The sequence below is a fragment of the Pogona vitticeps genome, chromosome 15 (genome assembly GCF_051106095.1).
Source record: "Pogona vitticeps strain Pit_001003342236 chromosome 15, PviZW2.1, whole genome shotgun sequence".
Taxonomy (NCBI): domain Eukaryota; kingdom Metazoa; phylum Chordata; class Lepidosauria; order Squamata; family Agamidae; genus Pogona; species Pogona vitticeps.
The window spans coordinates 6,200,955-6,224,189 of NC_135797.1; the positions used below are offsets into that span (position 1 = coordinate 6,200,955).

The 23,235-nt window shown below is 41.4% G+C and overlaps 1 protein-coding gene across 1 annotated transcript in view; it reads left to right on the forward strand.

Moving 5' to 3' along the window:
- The first annotated feature begins 974 nt into the window (after positions 1–974).
- Positions 975–23,235, forward strand: part of MACROD1 (mono-ADP ribosylhydrolase 1) — a 352,795-nt gene continuing 330,534 nt past the window's right edge. The window contains exons 1-3 of the mRNA XM_072983934.2: positions 975–1,374; positions 6,531–6,632; positions 10,314–10,433. Of these exons, the coding sequence (XP_072840035.2) occupies positions 1,110–1,374; positions 6,531–6,632; positions 10,314–10,433 (487 nt within the window). The 5' untranslated portion in view covers positions 975–1,109. The remainder of the gene's footprint in view (positions 1,375–6,530; positions 6,633–10,313; positions 10,434–23,235) is intronic.

Consider the following 23,235-nt stretch of genomic DNA (forward strand, 5'->3'; position numbering starts at 1 on the left):
ATGAAGAAATATAGTCTTCATTAATCTAGTTTTTAGTTTAAAACAGCATTGTGCTTTCCATCTGCAGAGGCTTAGGCTATAATATGAACTTTCATCACCTGACATTGGCGGGTGGTGTGGGCAGCTGCCAGTGTAGCTTCCTTGCTATAATTAGAAGCTTCGTGTCTGTCTTGGCCTGGCGATGCCTTGGCAACCTGCCTAAAATTAGCCCCATGAGTCATGCTAACGTGCAAGCAAAGAGGAAAGGGGCAACTTAGGGCTAGGGGGAAAATGCACCTTTTCTCCCTCTAAACCTATCTTGCAACTAGATCTGTGAGTTTAGTGAGCCTTATTTTGGGCATGGGGGGGGGAAGAGAGAGCTGGGAGCATGTCACTTTTTCCTTAGTCTAAGGAAAAGGTTTCCCCATGGCTGCTTCAGGAGATGTGTCTGAATCACAACATGGAAATAGGTGTTGGGTTGTTTTTTTTTTAACTACAACTTCCAGAATTTTCCAACTTGGGTGCGCATGTGTGTACAAACAAGTACAGTTTTTAAGCTCTGGTATGTAAGGTTACATCTTTCGAGCAAAGTAAATCAGTTTCTGAAGTTATGACAAATGATTCTGATCCACAAAAGTGCTCACTGGAACAAATCTCAGTCTTTAAAATGCCAGTATTACCACTCCACCCCTGGCTTTAATTTTTGCTAACATGTTAGTTCTTCTACTGTTTCTTTCTTTCTTTTAAAGTGTATTTTTTAAAGCTGTCAAGGCCTCCCTTCTCAGGGAAGGACGAAATCTGGGCAGGTCAAAGTGGCTTCAAGCCAAGCGGGGCTGGCAGTGCAGCTAGCTGCACACCCGTGGTGGTGCCGAGCCTCTAAGTGAAACTACGTTTCCCAGAAGGCTTTGCAGGAGAGGGAGGCGGAGGCAAGAGGCTTGACAGCCAAAGCCCTACATCGCATGTCTCTCTCTGTGTGTGTTGTGGCACAGCAGCAACCTCCTGCCTAAATATCAGGTGTTTATAAATAAGGAAGAAGAATTTCTCTAGGCTGCTGGAGGACCAACCAGGGCCGGAGGCTAAGAGCCCAGTGCATTCCTGTCTGCCCCCACCTCTCCCTGGGCTTGGCAACCATGCCAGGGCTCCTCATGTCCCTGCAAAACCGGAGCCTGCCTGGAACTCTGGGGAGGTGGTGGAGAGTCTGGGGCAGTTGTTCCATCACAGTGCCCGGGGGTGGAAGGAAAGGGTTGTGCAGTGGAGCCAGGCTTCCTGGGTGGCCCCGGGTGCCGACCCAGTGGGTGTTTGCAAAGGGGATCCGGAGCTGGGCAGCGGTTCCCCTCTTGGCCATGGCAGCTAAGGTGGATTTGACAACCTCCACTGACTGGAAGGAGGCTAAATGTAAGTGAGAGGGGGAGATGTTTGGGAGGGAGGAAGAGGTGTGTGTGTGTGTGTCTCTGTCACGTCCCAGTGCTCCCGTGGCAAACTTTGTCTCCTTTCCCCAGGTACCACCTGATTTGTGTTTTATTTATTGCCATTTCTATTCCACCTCTTCTCCAGGGAACTCAGTGTCGTGTATGTGTGGCTCTGTTTACCCCTGTGAGGTAGGCCACGTCAGGGAAGAGGGACAAAACCTTCAGATTGCTTTGTGGGTTTCATAAGTCTTGAACCATCATCTCCCAAATCCTAATGTGCCTCTTGAACCATTTGCCACACTTTCCCTTTATGGGTATGAACCTTAAAATCCCCCAAGGGTACAATATGAGCCTTGAAGCACTATTGCATTTGGGTGAGAGGGAGATTAGGCACCCGGGTAGTTGAACATATTCCTTACACAGAAGTATGATAACTGAAATAATGGGGGCTCCTCTCCTCCTGATTTCTTGGGCAGTTGCAATGCTCCCAAGAGCGGGCAGCAAGCTCTGACTTTCTCGCAGGGGGGGTTGGAAAACTTGGGCAGGTGGCAGAAGGCTAGATATTTTGGGAATGGCCGGTCTGCAGTTACTGAAAGAGCAAATGATGAGAATTTCTGCTCGCCTGGGGCTTGGCCTCTTTGTAGGCAAAAGCCCTGCAATGCATCGTGGGAAATCTGAACGGTAGCCTAGGCAACGGGGAATGGCAGCCATGTCTAGGCCTCAGAGGCCTGGGAAAAATGGAGTTCCTCTCAGTAACAAACGACAGCCCTAAAAGCACCTCAAATTGGACCTGGCCATTCTTGCTGGTCTGCTTTTTTTGGGCGCGTGAGGCCAAATCACCAAAATCAGTCCCAGAAAAAAAAAAGAAAAATTACCAATGTAGAAGAAAGCGTAGGCCTTCCATAACAGCTTGAACAAAGTAATGGCCACTATATTAGATTTTTTATTTTTACAAAGTTCAAGCACCCCTTGCTTAAATAAATAAATAAATACATAAATAAATAGGGTGCTTCGTTGCCTTGGTGTTTTTTTCCCCTTAAATTGTTGGCCAGGACTGAGAGTGAGGTGTTTAAATCTAGACATTGTAGCGCTGGCGTTAGCAACACTGTGTTGTCACAGGACCTCAGGGAGGGACCAAGTGTTTTTTCTGCAATTAAATGCTGCCAAAAGGAAACCAACACAAAAGAACCCTTGGTACTGAAACCTGTTTTGTGTTTGTTCTTGAATTTTATGTATGGAAACAATGTTAATCACCTGTACATTTCTGGGTAACCCAGGGCAGCGTATAAATACGGTTACGAGAGAGAGAGAGAGAGAGAGAAAGGATAACAAGAACAGTGGGCTCAAAAATATCTCCTAAAAAATTAAAAGAGAGAAAATAGTGAATAAAGCAAAACAAACTGGAAAGGTTTTGAGCTGTCCCCAGAGCAAAACGGCCGGGCTGGCACCAATTAGGTTTTCATCGGAAGGACATTTGTTGAAGAACAGCCATTTTGACCCACACAATACCTGAGGCGTTTGGGGGCAGTAGGCCTCCTGAGGGTCATCCGTTGTCAGATTTATTTTACGTATTATTTTTATTGTTAAAACCGATCTTCAGATGAGTTATTGGACAATACTCTACTTCACCCTTTGGACCCTATGTACTCTGAGGAAAATAGTTCAGATGGTGATATTAGTACCAAGAGTTCTTGCTCCTTGGTTACTCTTCTCAAAGGCACCTAGAGAATTGTATTATTTAATACAAAAATATTGTATTATTTTGTTGTTCTGTTGTTTATTTATGTGCTGTAAACTGCCTAGAGTGGCCCTGGCTGCCAGATGGGTGATAAATAAATAAATAAATAAATAAATAAATAAATAAATAAAGAAAGAAAGAAAGAAAGAAAGAAAGAAAGAAAGAAAGAAAGAAAGAAAGAAAGAAAGAAAGAATGAATGAATGAATGAATGAATAAGAATAAGAATAAGAATAAGAATAAGAATAAGAATAAGAATAAGAATAAGAATAAGAATAAGAATAAGAAGGCTTGGCTGAAAATTTTTAGCATATGGACTGGTGTGTGGGGGGGAATAGATTTGTTCATGGGAGACCATGGTTGTACCCCTTTTGATTTTCAAAAACATTAAATTGAGTTATAAGGTTAAAAAAAATTATAGTAGATGGTAAAACAGCAACACAGAAAGAAAACAACAGAATAGTGAGCTATTTCATGAAAATCATGACAGGTCACTGGGTTAGGTTGTGTATCGGTGACATTTCTGTCCAAATAAGTCTTTCGTTGGTGACCAAAATTCTCCACAGGCAAATGCCATTCATAATCAGGTAGCCTTCTTTGTAGACGGTAGGAACCAGAGTAGTTTGTGTGGAAGAAGAACCTCATCCTCAGCTGTTTCGGGTTTCCTAAATCAGCACCCTGCACCTGGCTTAGTGGCCAGGTAGCATCTGCTGTGGTAAAGATCATTGCTTCTAAACCAAGGGTAGACGTGGGCAGGGTGGCCGCACACTTGACGAAATACTGGTGCCACTAAGCTGGATCAGGGAGAGAAATTAATGAAGCAACAGGATACAGCCAGGAAAGGCTGAGTAGAAAGGTTTAGCCCTTTCTCTGCTTTTTTTGGATGGGGCGATGGCTCCCAAGTGGATCATGGCTGCTGCTCTTGAAGGCTTCTGGATATCTCAGGAATCCTGATTTTTAAAGGTGTTTTTAAACTTGATTTTTAAAATCTTATGTTTAGGTTTTTTTAAATGATATTTATGTTGTGTATTAAAATACATTGTTTTATCTGTTTTGAGCTGCCTTGGGTCTTTTATGGGGAGAAAGGCAGCATATAAATAAAAATAAAATAAAATAAATGTTGTAGTTAAGGACTCAAGGTTGGGAACCACTGGGTTAAGGGATAAACTCCATCTGTTTCTACTTTTATATGACTGGGTTGGGTAGCTGAAACAAGAAATTTGTTTGTCTTCATCCTGTGTTGTCTTTGTAATTAGTAGAACTAGGAACTTGAAGTCTTGTGTCGGATGCTGGAGTGCGTTCATTTACAGAATGACAGATTTTTATACCTAACTCATACCTGCTAATCTCCAGCTCAGGCACATATAAAAAGGGAAACTGTTTGGATGACAGAGATGTCAGCTGCAGAACCTTGGATAATAAATAATAGATGCAAAGACTTTTTGATGTCCCCTCATATGCAGTAATGTCATTTTTAGTCTTAAAGACAACATTTTAAAGACATTCTAATTGCATAAGTTGTGTTTGATTAAAATAAACATATGGAGGGTTTTTCTCCCAGTTGCTGCATTTTATAAAGCATTTGAGTTATTTTATTATTTATTTTTATGTATTTATTTATATAAAATATTTTACCCCAACTTTCTCCTTAAAAAGAACCCAAAGTAGCTTACATAATTAAAAATGCAATATTTAAAAGCAAAAACAGTAAATATAATTTTTTAAAAGTAAACAAATATTTAAAATCGTAAATAAAATTAATACGAAAAACACATTTAAAAGCAACAAAGCACAACAATTAAAAAAAACCTTCTCAGCCAGGCACTAAGGGAAAGCCTGCCTGAAGAGAAAGGTCTTTGCTTGTAGAAGGACACGAAGATGGGGCCAGCCTGGATTCCAGTGGGAGGGAGTTCCAAAGTCTGGGGAGCAGCCACAAAGAAGGCCCTCTTCCGTGTCCCCACCAAGGGCACCTGAGAAGTTGGCGGGATTGAGAGAAAGGCCTCGCCTGATGATTTGAACACCCATGCAGCCTCATAAAGGGAGATACGGTCTTTGAGATAGTTTGGACCTAAGCAGTTTATAGGTAAAAACCAGCACTTTGAATTGTGCCCAGAAATGGATTGGCAGTCAGTGGAGCTGCTTGTAACAGGCAGGTTATGTGATCACTGTAATCAGCCCTGGTCAACAATCTGGCTCCAGTGTTTTTGACCCATCAGTGCATGTGATGATGTTCCAGTCAGAATATTATTACGGAAGATACCCTTACAAGCAATTATTTTTTAAGTCGGGTGCATGTCTGTTTATTTACAAACAGCTTTGAGAGGATGGTGCACCTTAAAATCTGAGCGGTCAACTTTTTAAAATAAATAAATAATTCTTATAAAAGGCTTCAGAAAAGTTACTTTTTTGATATACAACTACCAGAATCTCCTAGTCCGCACAGTCAGAGGGATAGTCTGCGGAATGCAGCCTGGAAAGTAATAACTATGGGTGTCTGGGAGGTTTCTGGAAACTTTTGTCTAATAAACATGACTTTTTCAATCTCTGTTTTTAAAAAAAAAACTGGTGGAGAATTCACACTTTAAAAACCTGCGTGAAATCCACCATGCAGGCTTTCCCACAAGAACTGCTTATCAATCACAAGAAGATCTCCAAAATCAGCCAATAAGGTGCCAGAGGAAGACAGGTTAGATGCCTTTGCAAAGGACCAGCAGACCCTGCAGGGAGCTTGTGGACCTCCTTCAAGCCAACATCGGTCCACTGGAACTCAGCAACACTGGAAGGCTAGATCTAAGTCATCCCTGGACTTTTTCTCCAAAGCAGAGGCGGCTTTGTTCAGATGCCCGTTAATCTGCAGCCTGGACACATCTAGAATGGGAAATGATTTTCACAACTAAGAGATACTGGTAGCTAACTGTTCTGGCACACATGGGCAATAAGGTGTGTAATTGGCATAATGAAACTTCCACATTTACCTCCCTTCCTAGGACAATGCTGCCCTGTTTGCTCTATCACTTAGTAGCCCAAGGCCAAAAGTTTTCCCAGGAACGGGTGTACAAATATCCAGTGGTGCCACTCCAGTGGTGTGCTCTTGTTCTTTACCTTTGATGTGTAGTTATTTATTAATTAATATTTATATACTGCTGGGGCCTGAAGGTTTCAAAGCAGAGTATGATTGTAAAAAGGTTTATTTATGTTTTAACACTTTGAAGAATACCGGTATCTATCAACTGTTCATCATGACATCAAGCCTGTTCTGGCTTCCGGACTGAAGTCTTTCCCCCAGATGCCTTCTTTATGTGCTCTTCTCCCAGACACGAACCAGTTTTCCTCTCCATCTTTTTAACTTCTTATTTTTTTTGTCTCCCCCTCCCCATTCCTCCCTCCCTCCTTTTTAATTGCTCAGCATTTCTGAAAGGGCTGAATAACAAGCAGAAACGAGAGCACTATTTCACCCGGGATTTCATCAAACTGAAGCAAATACCTACGTGGAAAGAGATGGCCAAAAGTGAGTCTTATTTTGTTTTTAGCACTCTTTATGAGATCTACCTTGATTTGGATTCCTGCATTGAGGGTCAGACTTGATGGCCTTAGAGGCCCCTTTTGACTCCATTATTTCATGATTACTCCATACAGCTTTGTTGGTGTGTGTTTTTCCCCCACAAAAAATATCCAGGAAAGAAAGTGCTATGGACCTGTGAATGTTTTAAACAGTATATCCTGAGTTAGCTCAACATGGTTCTTATACTGAGTGGAGACGTTTTTCCAGGCAGACAGAAAAGCTGTCTTTTTATTAAGTCAGGCAAATGGTCCATCTAGCTGAGTCTTATCTACTATGACTTGGCAAGAGTTCTCCAGAGCTTCAGAGGAGTCTGTTCCAGTTCTACGTGAAAATACTGGGGAAGTCAGCCTCCAGAGCGTGTGTTCTACCACTGAGGTATGTTGCTGGTCGTTCAAGTGATGGACTTGAGAAATAATATCATCAAACTGCAGAAGGTGAAGAGACGTCTGGTGAAAACGATCAATGGGCTGCAATAAACCTTTTGCAATAAAAAATTATGACAGAAGGGAGAAAACCCAGGCTCTATCTATCTATCTATCTATCTATCTATCTATCTATCTATCTATCTATCTATCTATCTATCTATCTATCTATCTATCTATCTATCTATCTATCTATCTATCTATCTATCTATCTATCTATCTATCTATCTATCTATCTATCTATCTATCTATCTATTGCATTTATATCCCACCTATCTAGTCAACGACCACTCTAGGTGGCTTCCAACGCACAAAACAACAATCTAACAAAATTACAATATAACAAAGTTTATAGACGTCATTATAAACGAATCATCCAAAAGTAAAGGGGTGGGGGAAGAAAAACATCAAAAAGAATCAGGTATTCGCTGGAGGGAAGGCCTGCGTAAGCATCCAAGTTTTCAGGTTTTTTTTTAAATGCCCAAAACGCTGCGATAAACATTCTGTGCTGGGAAAGAGACCATTCCTCTTTCTGACGGATTCAAATTTTAAAGCACAATGTTCTGATTTGGTGACAGCATTCTCGGCCTATTCGCTTTGAGTTTATATTTTTCATCAATATATTTCATCTTAATTTATAATGTGCTCCGTTTTTTTCCAAAAATATAATGATTCTTGAGTTGGAGTATAACCTTTATGTTTTGTGAATAATTGCTCAGCATTTCTGAAAGGGCTGAATAACAAGCAGAAACGAGAGCTTCTGTATAAGGGTTCCAGATCCCATTAAAATGATTTTCTTTCAATAATCCTTTTCTAAGTTTAAATTCACAAGTTAATTTATCGTTAATAGCTAAGTTCCACATCTTATTATACCATTCTTCCAACATCAATTGATTATCATTTTTCCAGTTCTTTGCAAATAACAGTCCAGTGGCTGTTAACATAATAACAATTAGTTCAATTTTCCCCCTGTCTAATTGACTGTTTCCTAATATATTTAACAATGCTAACATTGGGGATCTTTGTATATTTGTCTCTAGAATTTAATCTCATTAAATATAATAATCCATTCCTTCTGTCTCTCTTCACATGCCTGCCACATATGATAGTAGGTTCCCCTTTCTTTTAATTCTCTCTATACTGTACTATACATCTTCTTATTCCAATCTTTAATTTTTATAACTTTCTGTTCTAACAAAACCTTATTTAATTTCATCTTCAAGTTATCTGGAAAACTGTGTGATTCCACCACATGTGTCAATGGTGAAATCTTTGGACTCACTATTCTCTTGTACTTCTTCCAGCATTGCAACGTATTATTTAAAAATGGGTTCTCAGCTACAAATAAGTTTATTTGTACAGTATTTGTATAAAATGGGTTATCTATATTTATAAGAATATCCTTTAAATTTTGCTTAAAAAACAATTTTTCCGTATCTTCCTTTATCTTGTAAAACTCATGATCACTCCATATTATCCCATTACTGTTTACTAAAATTTCTGGTACGTATATATCTCGATGAGCTATATAATTTAATATCAGGTATACTCAAATCTCCATTCTTTTGAGGAAGATACCATAATGTTTTATTCATCTTTGCCCTTTTATTTTCATTGCAATACATGTTAGTCACATTCTGGAGTTCTTTTAATTCTTTATCAGCCAAAACACAAAATTTAATTTAATCTTTAATCTTTTCTATAGAATTAATTGGATTTTCAATTGTTAGTAACATGTCGTCTGCAAAGAAGTTTATCTTGATTTTATCTTTATTCCCTAATCCTTTTATTTTGGTATCTTCTCTAATTGTATTCGATAATAATTCTATTATCATGGCAAATAGTATTTGAGATAGGGGGCATCCTTGTCTTGTTCCCCAGCCTAGTGCAATTGTTTCTGTCATACCATCATTTACTAAAATCGTGGCATTCTCTGAATATAGTTGCTGAATAATATTTCTAAAATGTGCACCAAAACCTAATTCTTGTGTTAATATTTTTAAAGCTGATCATTCCAAGAAGTCAAAGGCCTTGAAAATATCCAGCAACAGTATCCCTGCTTTTTTCTTTGTTTCTTTAATATTATTGGTTACATTTAATACCCTTCTTATTAAATCCCCCATTTGTCTATTGTTTAGAAATCCATTCTGATCTTTACCAATATGTTCATCAATAAAACCATTCAATCTTCTAGGTAAAATAAATGTAAATATTTTAGCATCCTGATTCATCAATGAAATTGGTCTACATGATCATTAGTCGGGTCCTTATCTGGTTTCAAAATTAACATTAATTGAATGTTTTCAAGACCCTGGAATTCCTTCTGCCATTAATATTCTAATAAATAAATCCTTCAATTCAGATAAGAGGAGATTTTGAAATGTCTTATAATATTCTGGGCCTAATCCGTCTGATCCTGGAGTCTTACGTTTATGTATACTATCATCTCTCTCATGCTCAGTTACAGTATTTGTTGTTCCATTTTTTCTATATCTGGAGTTTGGGGGCCTTTCAAGAATGTTTTTAAAGGATTACATACTAATAATAAGGTATCTATACATAAAATTAATGTATATATACAAAATAATATTGCAAAAAAATATATATGCAAATATCTTGCTAGACACTCCATCTCCCATTATTCCTTTCCAATACAGCTGATGGTGGAGGGGGGGATGATGAGAGTATTATTTCACCAACAAAGGAAGGACCAGAAGTTCTCTCCACTCTAGAATACAATATTTGGAACTTGTTAATTCAGGAGATAAGCTGAATAAGAAGCGAAATGGTTGTAGTGTATACGGTTATGCATGCTGTGTGGAAAATAGATAAGAAGAAAATTTTCTCCGTCTTCCATAATATTAGGACTTAGTGTCATGCAGTAAAACTGAATAGTGGAAGATTTTGCAGAGAGAGTGAAGCAAGTACTTATTCTTACAACGCTTACCTTAATTCTGAATTCCTCTAATGCAGTATGAGGTGATGGCTCTCAGCTTAGTTCTGCTTTAAGCAGGCATTCTGTTCATTTGTTGCCAGATGCCCCCCTTGCATAAGTAAAGGAGACACTGTGTGTGGAGCAGACTGTTCCACAGCATCCTTGCAGGCAACAGGATACTAGCGGTAGTACTGAAACATGATTGACTTTTACAGATCTCTCATAAGTCTTTATATTTGTTATCTTTCCCCCTTATCCCACGGCTGCCAGGCGCCCGGGTCAAGCAACCTGAAGAGACAGTTTACCCCAAGGATAACCATCTGAATGAGAAGATCTCTCTCTTCCGTGGGGATATCACCAAGCTAGAGGTGGATGCGATCGTCAATGCTGGTGAGTGAGTTCGACACTCTGTTACTAAGGCTTGAGGTTGCGTTTGGCTTTCACGGAGAGGCCTTTGGTGCAGTAGCTCCCGCCAACGAGTGGTTGTTGAAGTTTGGGAGGCTTAAATGCCAAAATAATCAAAACAGTGAAGGAGTCAAAGAGGCAGTATGGATTCAAGTTTCAAAGAAGCATTTGTGGCTAACAATAATAACTCCATCATACCTTAGAAATGGGGAGTGGGGGTAGGATGGTAATCTGGAAAAAGGATAGGTGATCTTGATGTGGACTCTCGATCTGCTTAAAGAGGTTCTGTAGTTTTTTTGTGTGGTTTCAGAAGGTGTGATTCCACCACACGATGCTCCTTTAAAAATACAGACATGGAAGGTGGTTTCCAAGAAGTATAGCTGAACTGGTTATGTCCCATCACCTTGCTTCACCCACTGATTAAGCAGGTTCAGTTGGTTTTGTACTGTTTCAGGAGCTGTGTAACTTGGAGTCAAGAGTTGAGATAAAACGGGGATGTCCATACAGGGAGCAATGCCTGTTTCTGGCAGTTTCCAACCACACGGAAGGGTATTCTCCAGCGATAGCATATCAGCTCAATGTAAAAATAAATAAATAAGATATGTTGAAGTTGGATCTGGAGCCATTGCTTGGAAAACAGTTCTGTGCAGAGGAGGCAATAGAGATGGATGACAAAATACAGTACACAGAAAAGCGGTGTTAGGTTGGCACTGACCTGTGTCAAATACACTGCAAAGCAAAAGAGTGAATGCTCTGAAATGGGTACTTGTGTACACTGGGCTGTAGCAACTGGCTCTACTGGAGGGTTACAAAATGTGTAAGAACTCATGCAGGAAATCTGTGCTCAAGATGTACGTATCTCTCTGTGTGTCTTTAGGCCATCCTTCCTCGAGGTGATAACTGTCAGATATGTTGGACTGGAAATCTCATCATGCCTACGTAGCAAGCATTCACTTTATTGGCTGGGGATGATGGAAGTTGCTGTCCTACATACCTGTCAAGCAGAAGGTTGAGAAAGGCTGCTGTAGGGTGCATATAAATGGCACCTCTTTGAGGGGGTGTGCTGTGGAAGTTCTTCATCTTTTGTTCCAGCATTGAAAGCTTGCACTTTTCTTTGTATCATTACTGTAGTAACACATGGCTATGCACAGAACTGATTGGCCGGTACCTGTAGCATTACCATCTTGCTCTCTTCTATGGAACAGTTTTTCAAGCAATTTTTTTAAACTTGAAAAAAAATGCTTATTTTAATTAAATGTGGACTAAAATTAAGAATGTGAAATTTGTGTTTGGTTAAGTGAAGTTATGCTGCTTATGTATAGAACTATAGAAACATGGGAATGGAGAATGCGGTGGTGGGGAGCACAAGAGGGATAACTGAATAAGTTTCCCAAATGTTTGCACAAATGCACCTCCCATTATTTATAGAGAACAATGAGTATGTATGACACTTTACAAAAGACAAGAGGATGGGCCTCTGCCTCAAAGAATTTGCAGTGTAAAGTTCAAGGGAGAGGAAGTGGGGGAAGGGTGGGAAGAGAAAACAGAGTGCAAGTGGAAAAGAATCCGGGATTGTTTCCATTACAGCAAAGTAAGCAGCTTTTGGCAGGCCTGGGGGCAGGAGGTGATCAGATTTCTATCGCCCAGCATGCATGCCAGGGACCACTAGGCTTGGAAATGTTGAAAGATGCCCTTGAAAAATTACAAAATGGAAATGAATGAAAAGCCCAGATTCCTGTCATTAAATATTCTTTGTGGGTGTTTCGAGGTTTGGAGTTTAAGTCAAAAACCTCCCGAAGGCCTTTGGGATAAGAAAAAAACTATTTTGGCACTGGGAGGCTGGGGTTGAAAATGCCCTTGGAGTTGCATTTTGTGCATCCCAGGCTAAATGGCTGTAGGACACCAGAGATAAGAGAAAGGAAATGATTTTTAATGTATTTGATACAAGACTTACGGTTGGGAATAAAGTTGAGACTGAAAAGCTCATCTGTCATTTCCCCTCTTGCCCACTAGAGGGCGCCAAAGCACCGTAGTTTTCGAGGTGGTTCCGATATTAATTTTCTTACGTCCATAAATCAAGCTGTTTATTAGTGGAATAAAAGTCTTTGCTAACAAGAGGTTTTGTTGGCGCTTCATAAATCCTGCTTCTGTGCATCATGAAGCCCATATGTGCTTAATTCATATGTAAAACCACAAGCAGGGCTATAATATGTGTCCATTAAATTCTAGGAGACTTGATAATTATCATTAGCCATGAGTAATTACCTGCACGGATCGAGGCCAGGAAGGGCTTCTGGTGATTGTGGCAGTGCCACGCACAGTGGGAGTGTCATGATGGTGGCAGAAGGGCAGAGTGCCTTGTGTGTTTTGGGAAAGGCTGGGTGGCCTGTGTCATCTGGGTGACAGAGAAAAAGACGGAGCATTTATTTTTTTGTTAGCCTTGGCTGTCTGGCAGGAATCACTGAATCTGAGGCAGCAATTGACAAACACAATTTATAGCATTAATGTGAGCAACAGACACCACCGCTGTCAATGAGTGGGTGGCCAGAGGCTGGCTGGAAATGTCCATGAGATGGGCTTGGACCCAGGCCACTTCCCAGCCAGAGACTGGATTTAGAGCTTGGGTTGTCTATGTTGGAGGTGCCTGCTCATCTGTCCACTCAAGCAGCCGGAAGAAACAGCACCAATCATTTGCTTTATCTTCTGAAGTTGGCAGACTGACCTGCATAGTCAGCAGCAGAATACTAGTAAATGCTGAAGCGTCGGCATTCATTCTGACATTTGCCGTCACTGTGTCTTGCGGGCAGCTTGGTTGCTCTGTATCAGCAAGCTGGTTCAAGTTGTTTTTCCTTGGGTTGTTCACTCAACACTTAAGCTATCCTGAAATACTTTGCATGAGAACAGCAGGTCCTTCACAACAATATATTGTCCCTGAGAATATCCAGTCCCGAGAAAGTCCTGGTATTTTGACTCTTTGAAGCCTCACTCCGATATAACACTGATGGCCAGCATTGCACTTCTATGGGGTTGTTTGAAAAGTTATTAGGAATTGATGTTGTAGGTTTTTCGGGCTCTTTGGCCGTGTTCTGGAGGTTCTTCTTCCTAACGTTTCGCCAGTCTCTGTGGCTGGCGTCTTCAGAGGACTGGAGTTGGAACTCTGTCTGTGAGAATACATTATTCCTTGAGAATACATTATTATGGATTCTTACTTGTGGCTGAGTTCCTGTGAAATGCAAGGAGTGTGTGTGTGTGAAAGAGAGATTGCAGTTGCGTTATGATCCATGCATACCCTCACGCAGAAGGATGCTCTTGTGGCTTGTCTTATTTTTGCACTGAGGGCCAGGGACCTAGAAATGCATAAAGTCTCCATCCTTGATTGAAAACGCCAAAGTAGGAAGCACCGAAAGGGAAGAATCTGTTGCTGATGTGCTGGGTACCTGGCTGCAGGGATTTGTATATGCAAACATGCCTCAAAAGTTGTGACCTCCTCCCTTTACCGTAACCTGCAAATTGCTTACTATTTCTGTAGGAGTCAAAAAATGAGTAAAATGTAGATCTCAAGTATTGAGCCGCTCTTAATTGTAACTGTTGCTGTTCTAACATTTATGTAATGATTAGACACAAAGCATTGTCATGTAAACCAAGGTGTCCTCTAATCTTCTTCCTGATATACTACATTTTTTACATGCTGAAATGCTTGATTGGGGGGGGGTAGGGTTATTTTTAAATGATTGTATCATTGTCTAATTACCTCATTATGCTCATGGAATTTTATGAGGAGTTCAAATGATGGCCTTCCATTTAAAACTGTCACCTATCTCCCCACTGTTGTTTCTGTCTTTGGCTTAGCTACCAAAATCCATCCCTCCATCCCTCCCTCCCTCCAAGGAAGTAAGTGGCCTAACTGTCTGTGACTGATAATGCTCGTCGTCGTTTAGTCGTGTCCGACTCTTTGTGACCCCATGGACCAGAGCACGCCAGGCCCTCCTGTCTTCCACTGCCTCCCGTAGTTGTGCCAAATTCATGGTGGTTGCTTCAATGACACTGTCCAACCATCTCATCTTCTGTCGTCCCCTTCTCCTCTTGCCGTCACAATTTCCTAACATCAAGGTCTTTTCCAGGGAGTCTTTTCTTCTCATGAGATGGCCAAAGTACTGGAGCCTCAGCTTCAGGATCTGTCCTTCCAGTGAGCACTCAGGGTTGATTTCCTTCAGAATGGATAGGTTTGTTGTCCTTGCAGTCCAGGGGACTCTCAAGAGTCTCCTCCAGCACCACAATTCAAAAGCATAAATTCTTCAGTAGTCGGCCTTCTTTATGGTCCAGCTCTCACTTCCATACATCACTACAGGAAAAACCATAGCTTTGACTATTTGGACTTTTGTTGGCAAGGTGATGTCTCTGCTTTTTAAGATGCTAATGCTAGGAAATGATTTTAAATGTGACAGTATTCAAGGATAACAGACCAACTCACAGCATGAAGTGGCACAGCTCATGCAGAGTCCTGTGTGATGTTGTAGCTCACCCTAGTCCCATGCTTATTCCATCATCCAGCAAAGCTTATCCTAGAGAGCCCGTAATAGATCAAGGCATCCAGGATAAGGGAGGGAGGGATGGCTTATCCTTGAAGATGCTTTCATATTGTGAACGAGGGAGGAAAGAGTCAAGGGAGTGAGCAGAACAATGGAATTAGGATGTATACATTTTATTCACGAGATTTCCAAAGAGATTTTGATGCTTAAATTGAAGGGGAGCTTCTTCAAATGTGGATTTGGTTATTGTTGGAAACAGAGTTAGAAGAGGTGTGCATTACTCACCATGTTTCAGTGTATCTTTAGTGTGGATGCATAGAATGAGATGTTGCTAAAGTTTGTTTTTATGTTTTATTTTGAAAGAATAAAGTGAGGCATTGCGTTATAAATACGATATTAAAAATCCAATAGCAAACCAGCACTGTAAAAATGGTTCTTTCCAGCGGAGGAAGAAATAAAAGCAACAAGTAATATGGATGGAGAATAGAACATCAAGCATAGAATCATAGAATAGCAGAGTTGGAAGGAGCCCATAAGGCCATCGAGTCCAATCCCCTGCTCAATGCAGGAATATAAAATAGATCTGCCAGGTGGTTGTGTAATCCAAATCAAAGTATATCTGACAGATGTTATCTGGAAGTTGAGTCTGGAACGTTTCAATCTGATAAGAAAGAAGTCCAGTTGCCATTATTCAACTTCCAGATAACCTCCCCTGGATGACTGAGAAGCTTCAGAGGTATATCTAACAGATGGTTGTCCAATTTTCTCTTGAATACCTCCAGTGATCACCACCTCCTGAAGTAATTGATTCCATTGTCTTAGTGCTCTAACAGTCAGGAAGTTTTTCCTGATATTCAGCCTAGATCTGGCTTCTTGTAACTTGCACTTGTTATTGCGTGTCCTGCACTCTAGGATGATTAAGAGATTCTGCCCCTCCTCTGTATGACTACGTTTTGAGCATCTGAAAGGTGCTGTCATATTTTCCCTCAGTCTTCTTTTCTCAAGATTAAACACACCAAGTTCTTTCAGGGTTTCCTCAAAGGCTTGGTTTTCAGTTCCCGGATCATCCTTGTTTGCCTTCCTCTGAACTTGTTCCAGTTTGTCAGCATCCTTCTTAAAGCGCAGTGTCCAAAACTGGACATAGTGGTCTAGATAATGCCTAGCCAGTGCTGAATAGAGGGGGACTAGTACTTCATGAGATGTGAAGACTATACTTCTGCTAATGAAGCCTAAAATAGCATTTGCCTTTTTTTTCCTAGCCACATCGCACTGCTGATGATATTCTGCTTGTGATCGACAGCACTTATTTATTATGAAACAGACAAAATGGTGGTCAACAGTTTCCTTTAAACAAAATAATCAAGGGGAAAGCCTGACAAGGGGGCCAAGTCTGAAAAGGCCGTGTCCTTCATTTTAACTTGTTCTCCATTAGATAGAAAGAAAAAAGACACCTATGCATAATAATAATAATTTAGAAACACTTTTAGAACGGCAGAGCTGGAAGGGACCCTCTGGATCATGTCCAGCCCCTGACAGAGAGGCACAGCGGGGAATTGAACTCCCAACCTCTGGCTTCACAGCCAGATGCCTAAAAATACTTGTGTGGTCTATGAAAATAGACTGGAATTATTTTGGTCTACCTGCCCTTTCTCTTTTCCCCAGTTATGTCACCAACCGCAGATGGGGAAGAAGGTGGAAGCTATTCCTGTTTCATCAGGGGAGAGTCCACCATAGGTCACTGAAGTGGCAGATTTTAAGTGTTGTAAAGTGGGGGCAAATTAAACAACTGTTCAACAACCATTTAATTTGTTCTTTCTGTGTTAATGCTTCTAAGAGGGGTAGAAGTGCTTGAAGTATTTTCTGCCTCTAGCATCAAAATCGCTGCGTTGATTTGTGAATCTAGGCTCCTTAGTGTGCGTGGATGCATAGAGGAAGCAGCCATTTGCTACTATGCCTCAGGCAGCAGATTAGCCCTGGGGGTGGTACCTCACGGTTCCCCCCCCCCCTTCAGAGTGGGAATTCCTTTGATTTCAACATCACTTATTTTTATGTTAAGAGTGAAGGAAGCGTGAGCAAGCTTTTGGTAAAAAGATCCAGAGCTCTCTTCTCTCACTGGGGTGTTTTATGGCTAGATGAATGGACCGAGCTGCGTTGCTTTCCTTGGGATTATGAATTGCTGCCTTATAACGACAATAGTTATGGGACTGCGAAGTGCAGGAGACAAAGCTCCAGGCGGATATTACAGGAGTGTATTGTCAGGATAAATTGCTTTGCCTGTCACTCCGGCAGTCTTGTGGATGTTTGCTGCTGCTCAGGCAGAGGAAGAGAAGGATGATATCAGACCAGCTGGGAACCTTGATTGGTGTTTTGTGGCAAACCTTCCAAGCCATCTTGAGGGGAGGTGTTGCTAGTAGAGGGTGAGCGTGGAAGTCAGTGTTGTTGCATGCTGAAAAACTGGGCTGTCATGGGAGTGTTGCTAGCTCAGGGTGCTATGGAATCTTTAAGGTAAAGGTAAAGGTTCCCCTTGACAATTTTTGTCCAGTCAGGGAGGCGGTGCTCATCCCCGTTTCCAAGCCATAGAGCCAGCGTTTTGTCCGAAGACAATCTTCCATGGGCACATGGCCAGTGCGACTTAGACATGGAACGCTATTACCTTCCCACCGAAGTGGTCCCTATTGATCTACTTGCATTTGCATGCTTTCGAACCGATAGGTTGGTGGGAGCTGGGACAAGCGACGGGAGCTCACTCCGTCGTGTGGATTCGATCTTATGACTGCTGGTCTTCTGACCCTGCAGCACAGGCTTCTGCGGTTTAATCCGCAGCACCACTTTACTCCCAGGTAAAGAAACATTAAAGGTGAAATATTCTGAAGGGGTTTTTAGGCGCTACTTCCTATGGTATAGCCATACTCTGTGTAGGTAGAGGTATATGTGAAAGAGAAAGCTTCCTTCTTATAGGAACAGGGTGATCACTTCTTGCATCGCCAAACAGTAATGAGTGTAGGCATGCAAGTTTGCAAATAACTCAGTGATACAGCCTTAGCTTAGTGTGTGGGAGGGCCCAGGTTCAATTTTTGACATCTCCAGAGGCCTGAAACCTTGTGGGATCGCTGGCTACCAACCCCATGCCCTTCAGGTGTGTTGGCTTACAACACCCATCATGCTGGCCAGCATAGGTCATAGGAGCCAGTCATGGCAAGAGATATCAGGGCGGAGAACGTTGCTTCTGTAAACCGATACTGAGCAGGATGAACCCAGGATCTGACCCCAAGGAAGACTGCTTCAATTTGCTGCGGCCACCGTGCTGTAACAGTGGATATCACCTGGTTTACATGCCTGCACACACCACACAACGTGGTGGTGCACATCTTTGAAAATTAACTGTTTGGATGGCCACTCCCAGAACCCCACAAGGAGCATGGAAGTTATATTTTTTAAATAACCAACTTTCCTTATTTCTTATTCCTTTGGATGCTAAACGATTTGAGCGTTGGGAGGTGGCATTTTTAAATTCCCCCCTTCCAACATACAGACAATTATCACAGCAGAAAGAGAAAGTCTTGCATCATCTGCAGCCCGCCAGCTATGCTGGTCTTCTCCTTGCAGGAAGTAACTTGTACATGGGTATTGTTAGTGTCAGGAATACCCAGAAATGTCTGCCATCTATACTGTGAAGCACACACTCTGTTTTCAACCCTTTTCTACTGTGCATTTAAATCTGGTCTGTGTGTTAAGCGTGTGATGCCTCATGTCAAACTCTTCTTTTTTAAAAAAAACCCACACAAATCTTATGATGTTTAAAAAGCAGATCTGGCAACGGTTGCACTCTGGGTTTCTGGGAATTTCTCTGCTTTCCAGCTTGACGTTCATCTACTGCTGACTCCTGTTTAACGATGCTGACGCTCAGGCCGGTCTCCCCATCGTTTTCTGTTACCTCTCTCTTTCTCCCTGTCACTTTGCGTGCTTCTTTAAAGACACTCTCTCTCCTCCTCGGAGCGCTTCTCAGGTGGCAGACTTAACTCAGCGCTGTGTTTCTAAAAAGACGGTTATAAAGCGCTAAGCTGATGGCCCGAGTCAGGGGCTTTCAGTGTGGAGTTTTAATGGACAACTTTTATTTCCTCGTTTTTATTGCGCAGAATAATTTTAAGCGGCTTTCTGACTTGGCAAATAAAACCACGAGCTCTTTATGTTCTTTTAGTGCTTGCAAGACCCTGCTCTGTGGACCCCGTTGGCTTCGTAACCAAGGTCAAAGCCTGTTCTGGATGTGCTTATTTGGAAATTGACTTACGCTTTCAGGCCTTCCCTTTCTCTTGCCTTCTGTGATAACTGCTTATATTTCTGAGTCTTCCTTTCTGCTGAGAGAGATATGCATTACTTTTTACTGGACCTTTTTCTTTTTGTATCCACCTAAGATTGTCAAGACCTTCTAAAAAATCTCTTCATAGATTAGCTGTCAGGTATTTCTGGAGTTGATTAATTAAAATTACTTATTGCACTACCTCCAAGCTGCTTTCTGGACAATCCTGAATGACGACGACAGAGTTGTATTTTTTTTTTAAAAGAAAGATGTAAAGAACTGTGATTGGGGTGTGGCTGGGGAGAGACAGCATCTTTGTAAAAGATGCTTGCCTACTGCAAGGGGATTGTAGACGTTGGCAGTAATTTCTGGAACGCAGGAGACTCAAGTGAGAAACAACTTAGTCTCTACTTGGATGATTGTTTCTCTGAAGCCTTTTGGGGATGAGTGGAGGGCAGGGGTGGGATGATAAATTCCAAGTGCAAGCATTTATCATAATGGCCCTATAGCTGGGACTCAAGGAGGGTCTTAAAAATAAGCAATTATAGGTAATTATATTGATCCATATCGGCAAACAAGGGCAGCTCTTTGCATCTCCTCCAGTTAGCAGGCCATTTTTAGAGCTAATTGACTATTCAAAACCAACCCGCCCTTAAAATGTTTTATATTATAACACAGATAGCTCCCAACAATATGTTGTTGATTGGAAAATATATCCCACCTCCCTCCCCATGCAATTGTAAGGGCTGCAGCTCAGCTGGAAGGAAGAAAGGAAGCCCGGGTAAGCACATGGTGGATTACTTCATTGCTCCTGTTGATCAAGATGTCCCTTGGTTTTGATTCCAAGCCCAGTAGAGTCTGGCTCTACTTCTGGGGCAGGGGCAGGAAGGCATAAGGGAGTATTACAACATAAAAGTGGTGACCTGCGACATTTTGTTGCCATTATGATGGCCACTTAAGCATTTCCGAAAGAGAGAGGGAGAATGTGCACAGAGCAATTTTTCCCCAAGACTGTAATGCAGCTAGATGAAAAAAAAGACTTGACTTGATTTAAATAGATCCCCACTTAGCTTAGTGGGAAAGACAGTGATCAAGCAACCTGAGTACCTCCCAGTTGTTAGACATAACGAGTTACATATAACAAGTTAATATCTCATCATCATGTGCTAAGTCGTTTTCTCACTTTTAATCAAAAAGGAGAGAGGTTAACGGAAAAAACTGTAAATTAGTTCTGACGTACAGCAACCTTTTCCAGGGTTTTCCATGCAGAGAATACTCAGAAGAGATTTCTTATTCCCTTCTTCTGGAGTCACCCTCAGACTGTGCAGCTTGCCCAAGGCCACACAGGCTGGTTGTATTTTGCAGGAGGCAAAATGAGGAATCCAACTCTCAACCTCCAGTTCCACAGACAGATAGCTAAACCACTGAGCTATCCAGCCAACAACTTATGTGGAATCAATTCCTTGTCCAAAGCTGAGGTTCCTCTTAGTTATAATACAATTATAACTTAAAGAAGATTAAATCTGTTTCTTTTGTGTAAAACTGTAAATTCTAGTTATTGCCATAGTTTACACTGGTGTGGGCTCAGCAAATGGTGTAGGAGGAATAGCAGATGGTTGAATTACTGTCTTGTGCTTTGATGGCGAGTGTTAATGTGACAGATAGGTGAGAGTTGTTTTTATACCATAGACTTGTTGTAGCACACGGATGTTTGTTTTAAAGTTACTAAAGGTGTCTGTGTTAGTCACATTTGAGAAAAATGAAAGTAAATATTTACAACACTTAGAATTATAGTGGCAACTCGTTAATAGGGAAGCGGGCTTCCAGACTATGACTGTACCTAAAAGCTTTTTAACAGTAAATTTCCAAACTCTAAATAACATACATATGAAATATAGGCGGTGCCTTTACAGACCACTAAAAATCGTTATACCGTATGTGAGCTTTCATGAATAAAAACACCTTCATTGGGCTTGTACCAATGTGGAGAAATTAAAGTCTAAAAGTTCATGGCATGATAGATTTACCAGGGAAGTTACTCTTAGATGTAAAGTCCAAAAGTTCATGGCATGATGGATTCTGCCAGACACATCTTTCTTATATGTAAATCGGGAGAGGTGCATGAAGCTATGGTTGCTGTTTTAAGGTTACAGCTGAGGCAGATGTGGATTGGATGTCATACCCCAGTTTTTCAAACTCTGATACCAGCTTAGTTGGCTCAACTGTCTAAGTCCTAACTTTGGATGGGCAAATTAAAGGTTCCTGTTCTCCTTTCTTACCTCTTATGATGCTTTACCTTTAAATTGGACTTAATTAGGCAATCCTTCAAATGGAGGACACCTTCAAATGGATAACTGTGCCATGGCCACTCTTCAAATACAGTAATTGTTAGAATTATTTGATATTTTACTAAAAAAGGGCAACGGTACAGATATTAGGCAAAAAGGAAGGGGAGTATTATTTATTAACTTAAGATTTTTTAAAAGGAGGGTAGATGTATAAACTTGGTTACAGAAGCCTCTAAAGCTGGTTTATCTGTGTGTAAATCTGTCCATCTCTTATGAAGAAGCCATGTGAGTCTGCCTTTCTCTGGTGAGGAGAAATGGGAAGAAAAAGAAAGTGACCTCAGAGAAAGCAGACAGGAAACTTGAGATTGCCAATCTGCATGTAGATCTAGGAAAGACAAGGGGAGGTATACATTCAGCTATTTGTCTGCCTAGTTTTTTTCTCCCAACTTCAGATCACTTGCTACATACTTTAGTGAGGTATTCCTACAGAGCTTTGCATTTTTTTGAGCCATAGTCAATGTTCTCAGAGATGAAAAATGTTGGGCTTTTGGGGGAAGTTTCTCCCTCCCCAGGTATATTTTAAATCAAGTTTGTATTCTTGCGAATCTTGGTGTCTCCCAAGCTCTCTTTTATGCTCAGCTGTCCATGCTGAGGTTCCATTTCTCTCGGCACTTGTCAGCTGAGTTCGGTATTGGAGCAAGCGATGCACGACAGGAGGAAAAGGATGGAGAAAAGAGATATCTCCCCGCCAATACTAGAACTCAGGATCAGCCAATGATATTGGCAGTAGTTTCAAGATAGAATAAAATAAAAGACTTCTTTGTGCCATCCATAATTAACTGAAGAGAATTCACTGCCTCAAGATGCAGTGGCAATCATTGGCTTTGATGGCTTTAAAGTTGTCCATAGCTCCTGGAACTTCAGAGGCAGTCTGTCTCTGAATTCCATTTCCAGGAGACAACAGGGAGAGAGGGCCTTCCAGAAGCATCCAGTCAGCTACACTGGGCTATGAGATGCTGGACTCCTTTAACTCCTTCGCCCTTCAATGTTTTTTACCTTTTATGATAGGCTAATTTCGTCTAATAACCACAATAATAATGTTTGAACTGCAGAGCTGAAAGGGACCCTATAGTTCCATCAAGTCCAGCCCTGTGAAGGAGGCCCAGTGGGGAATCGAATGCCCGACCTCTGGCTCCGCAGCCAGAGACCTGAACCACTGAACTATCTAGCAGGAGAGTCGTTTTCTGCAGAAATTAGGGAGGTTGTTCCAAGATGGAAAGGGGACATCCTTCAAGGTTCATCCAAGCCTGCCTAGAGCAGAGCTGAAAAACCTATGGGCTAGCAAGCCAAACCCTTCACACAGCTGCTGTTTGAATGCCTATTTTGGACTGTAAAAACTGGTGTGCTTATTGAGGGGTGTGGTGGAAACTGAACTCTCAACGTCTGGCTCTGCAGCCAGATGCTGAAGCCGCTGAGCTATCCAATGAAAAGATGGTTTGAGCTGTTTTGTTCACAATCATGTCCGTGTTTAGTTTCTGATCTTCCTTTTATTTTCCATCCATGAAGTTGACTACAGTTTGAACATTTCTGCTTCTCCCACATTTGGATTTTGGTAAATCCCTGATGAAAACTGGAACAAAAATTGCAACCACTGCTACTCTTGACTTACGGGA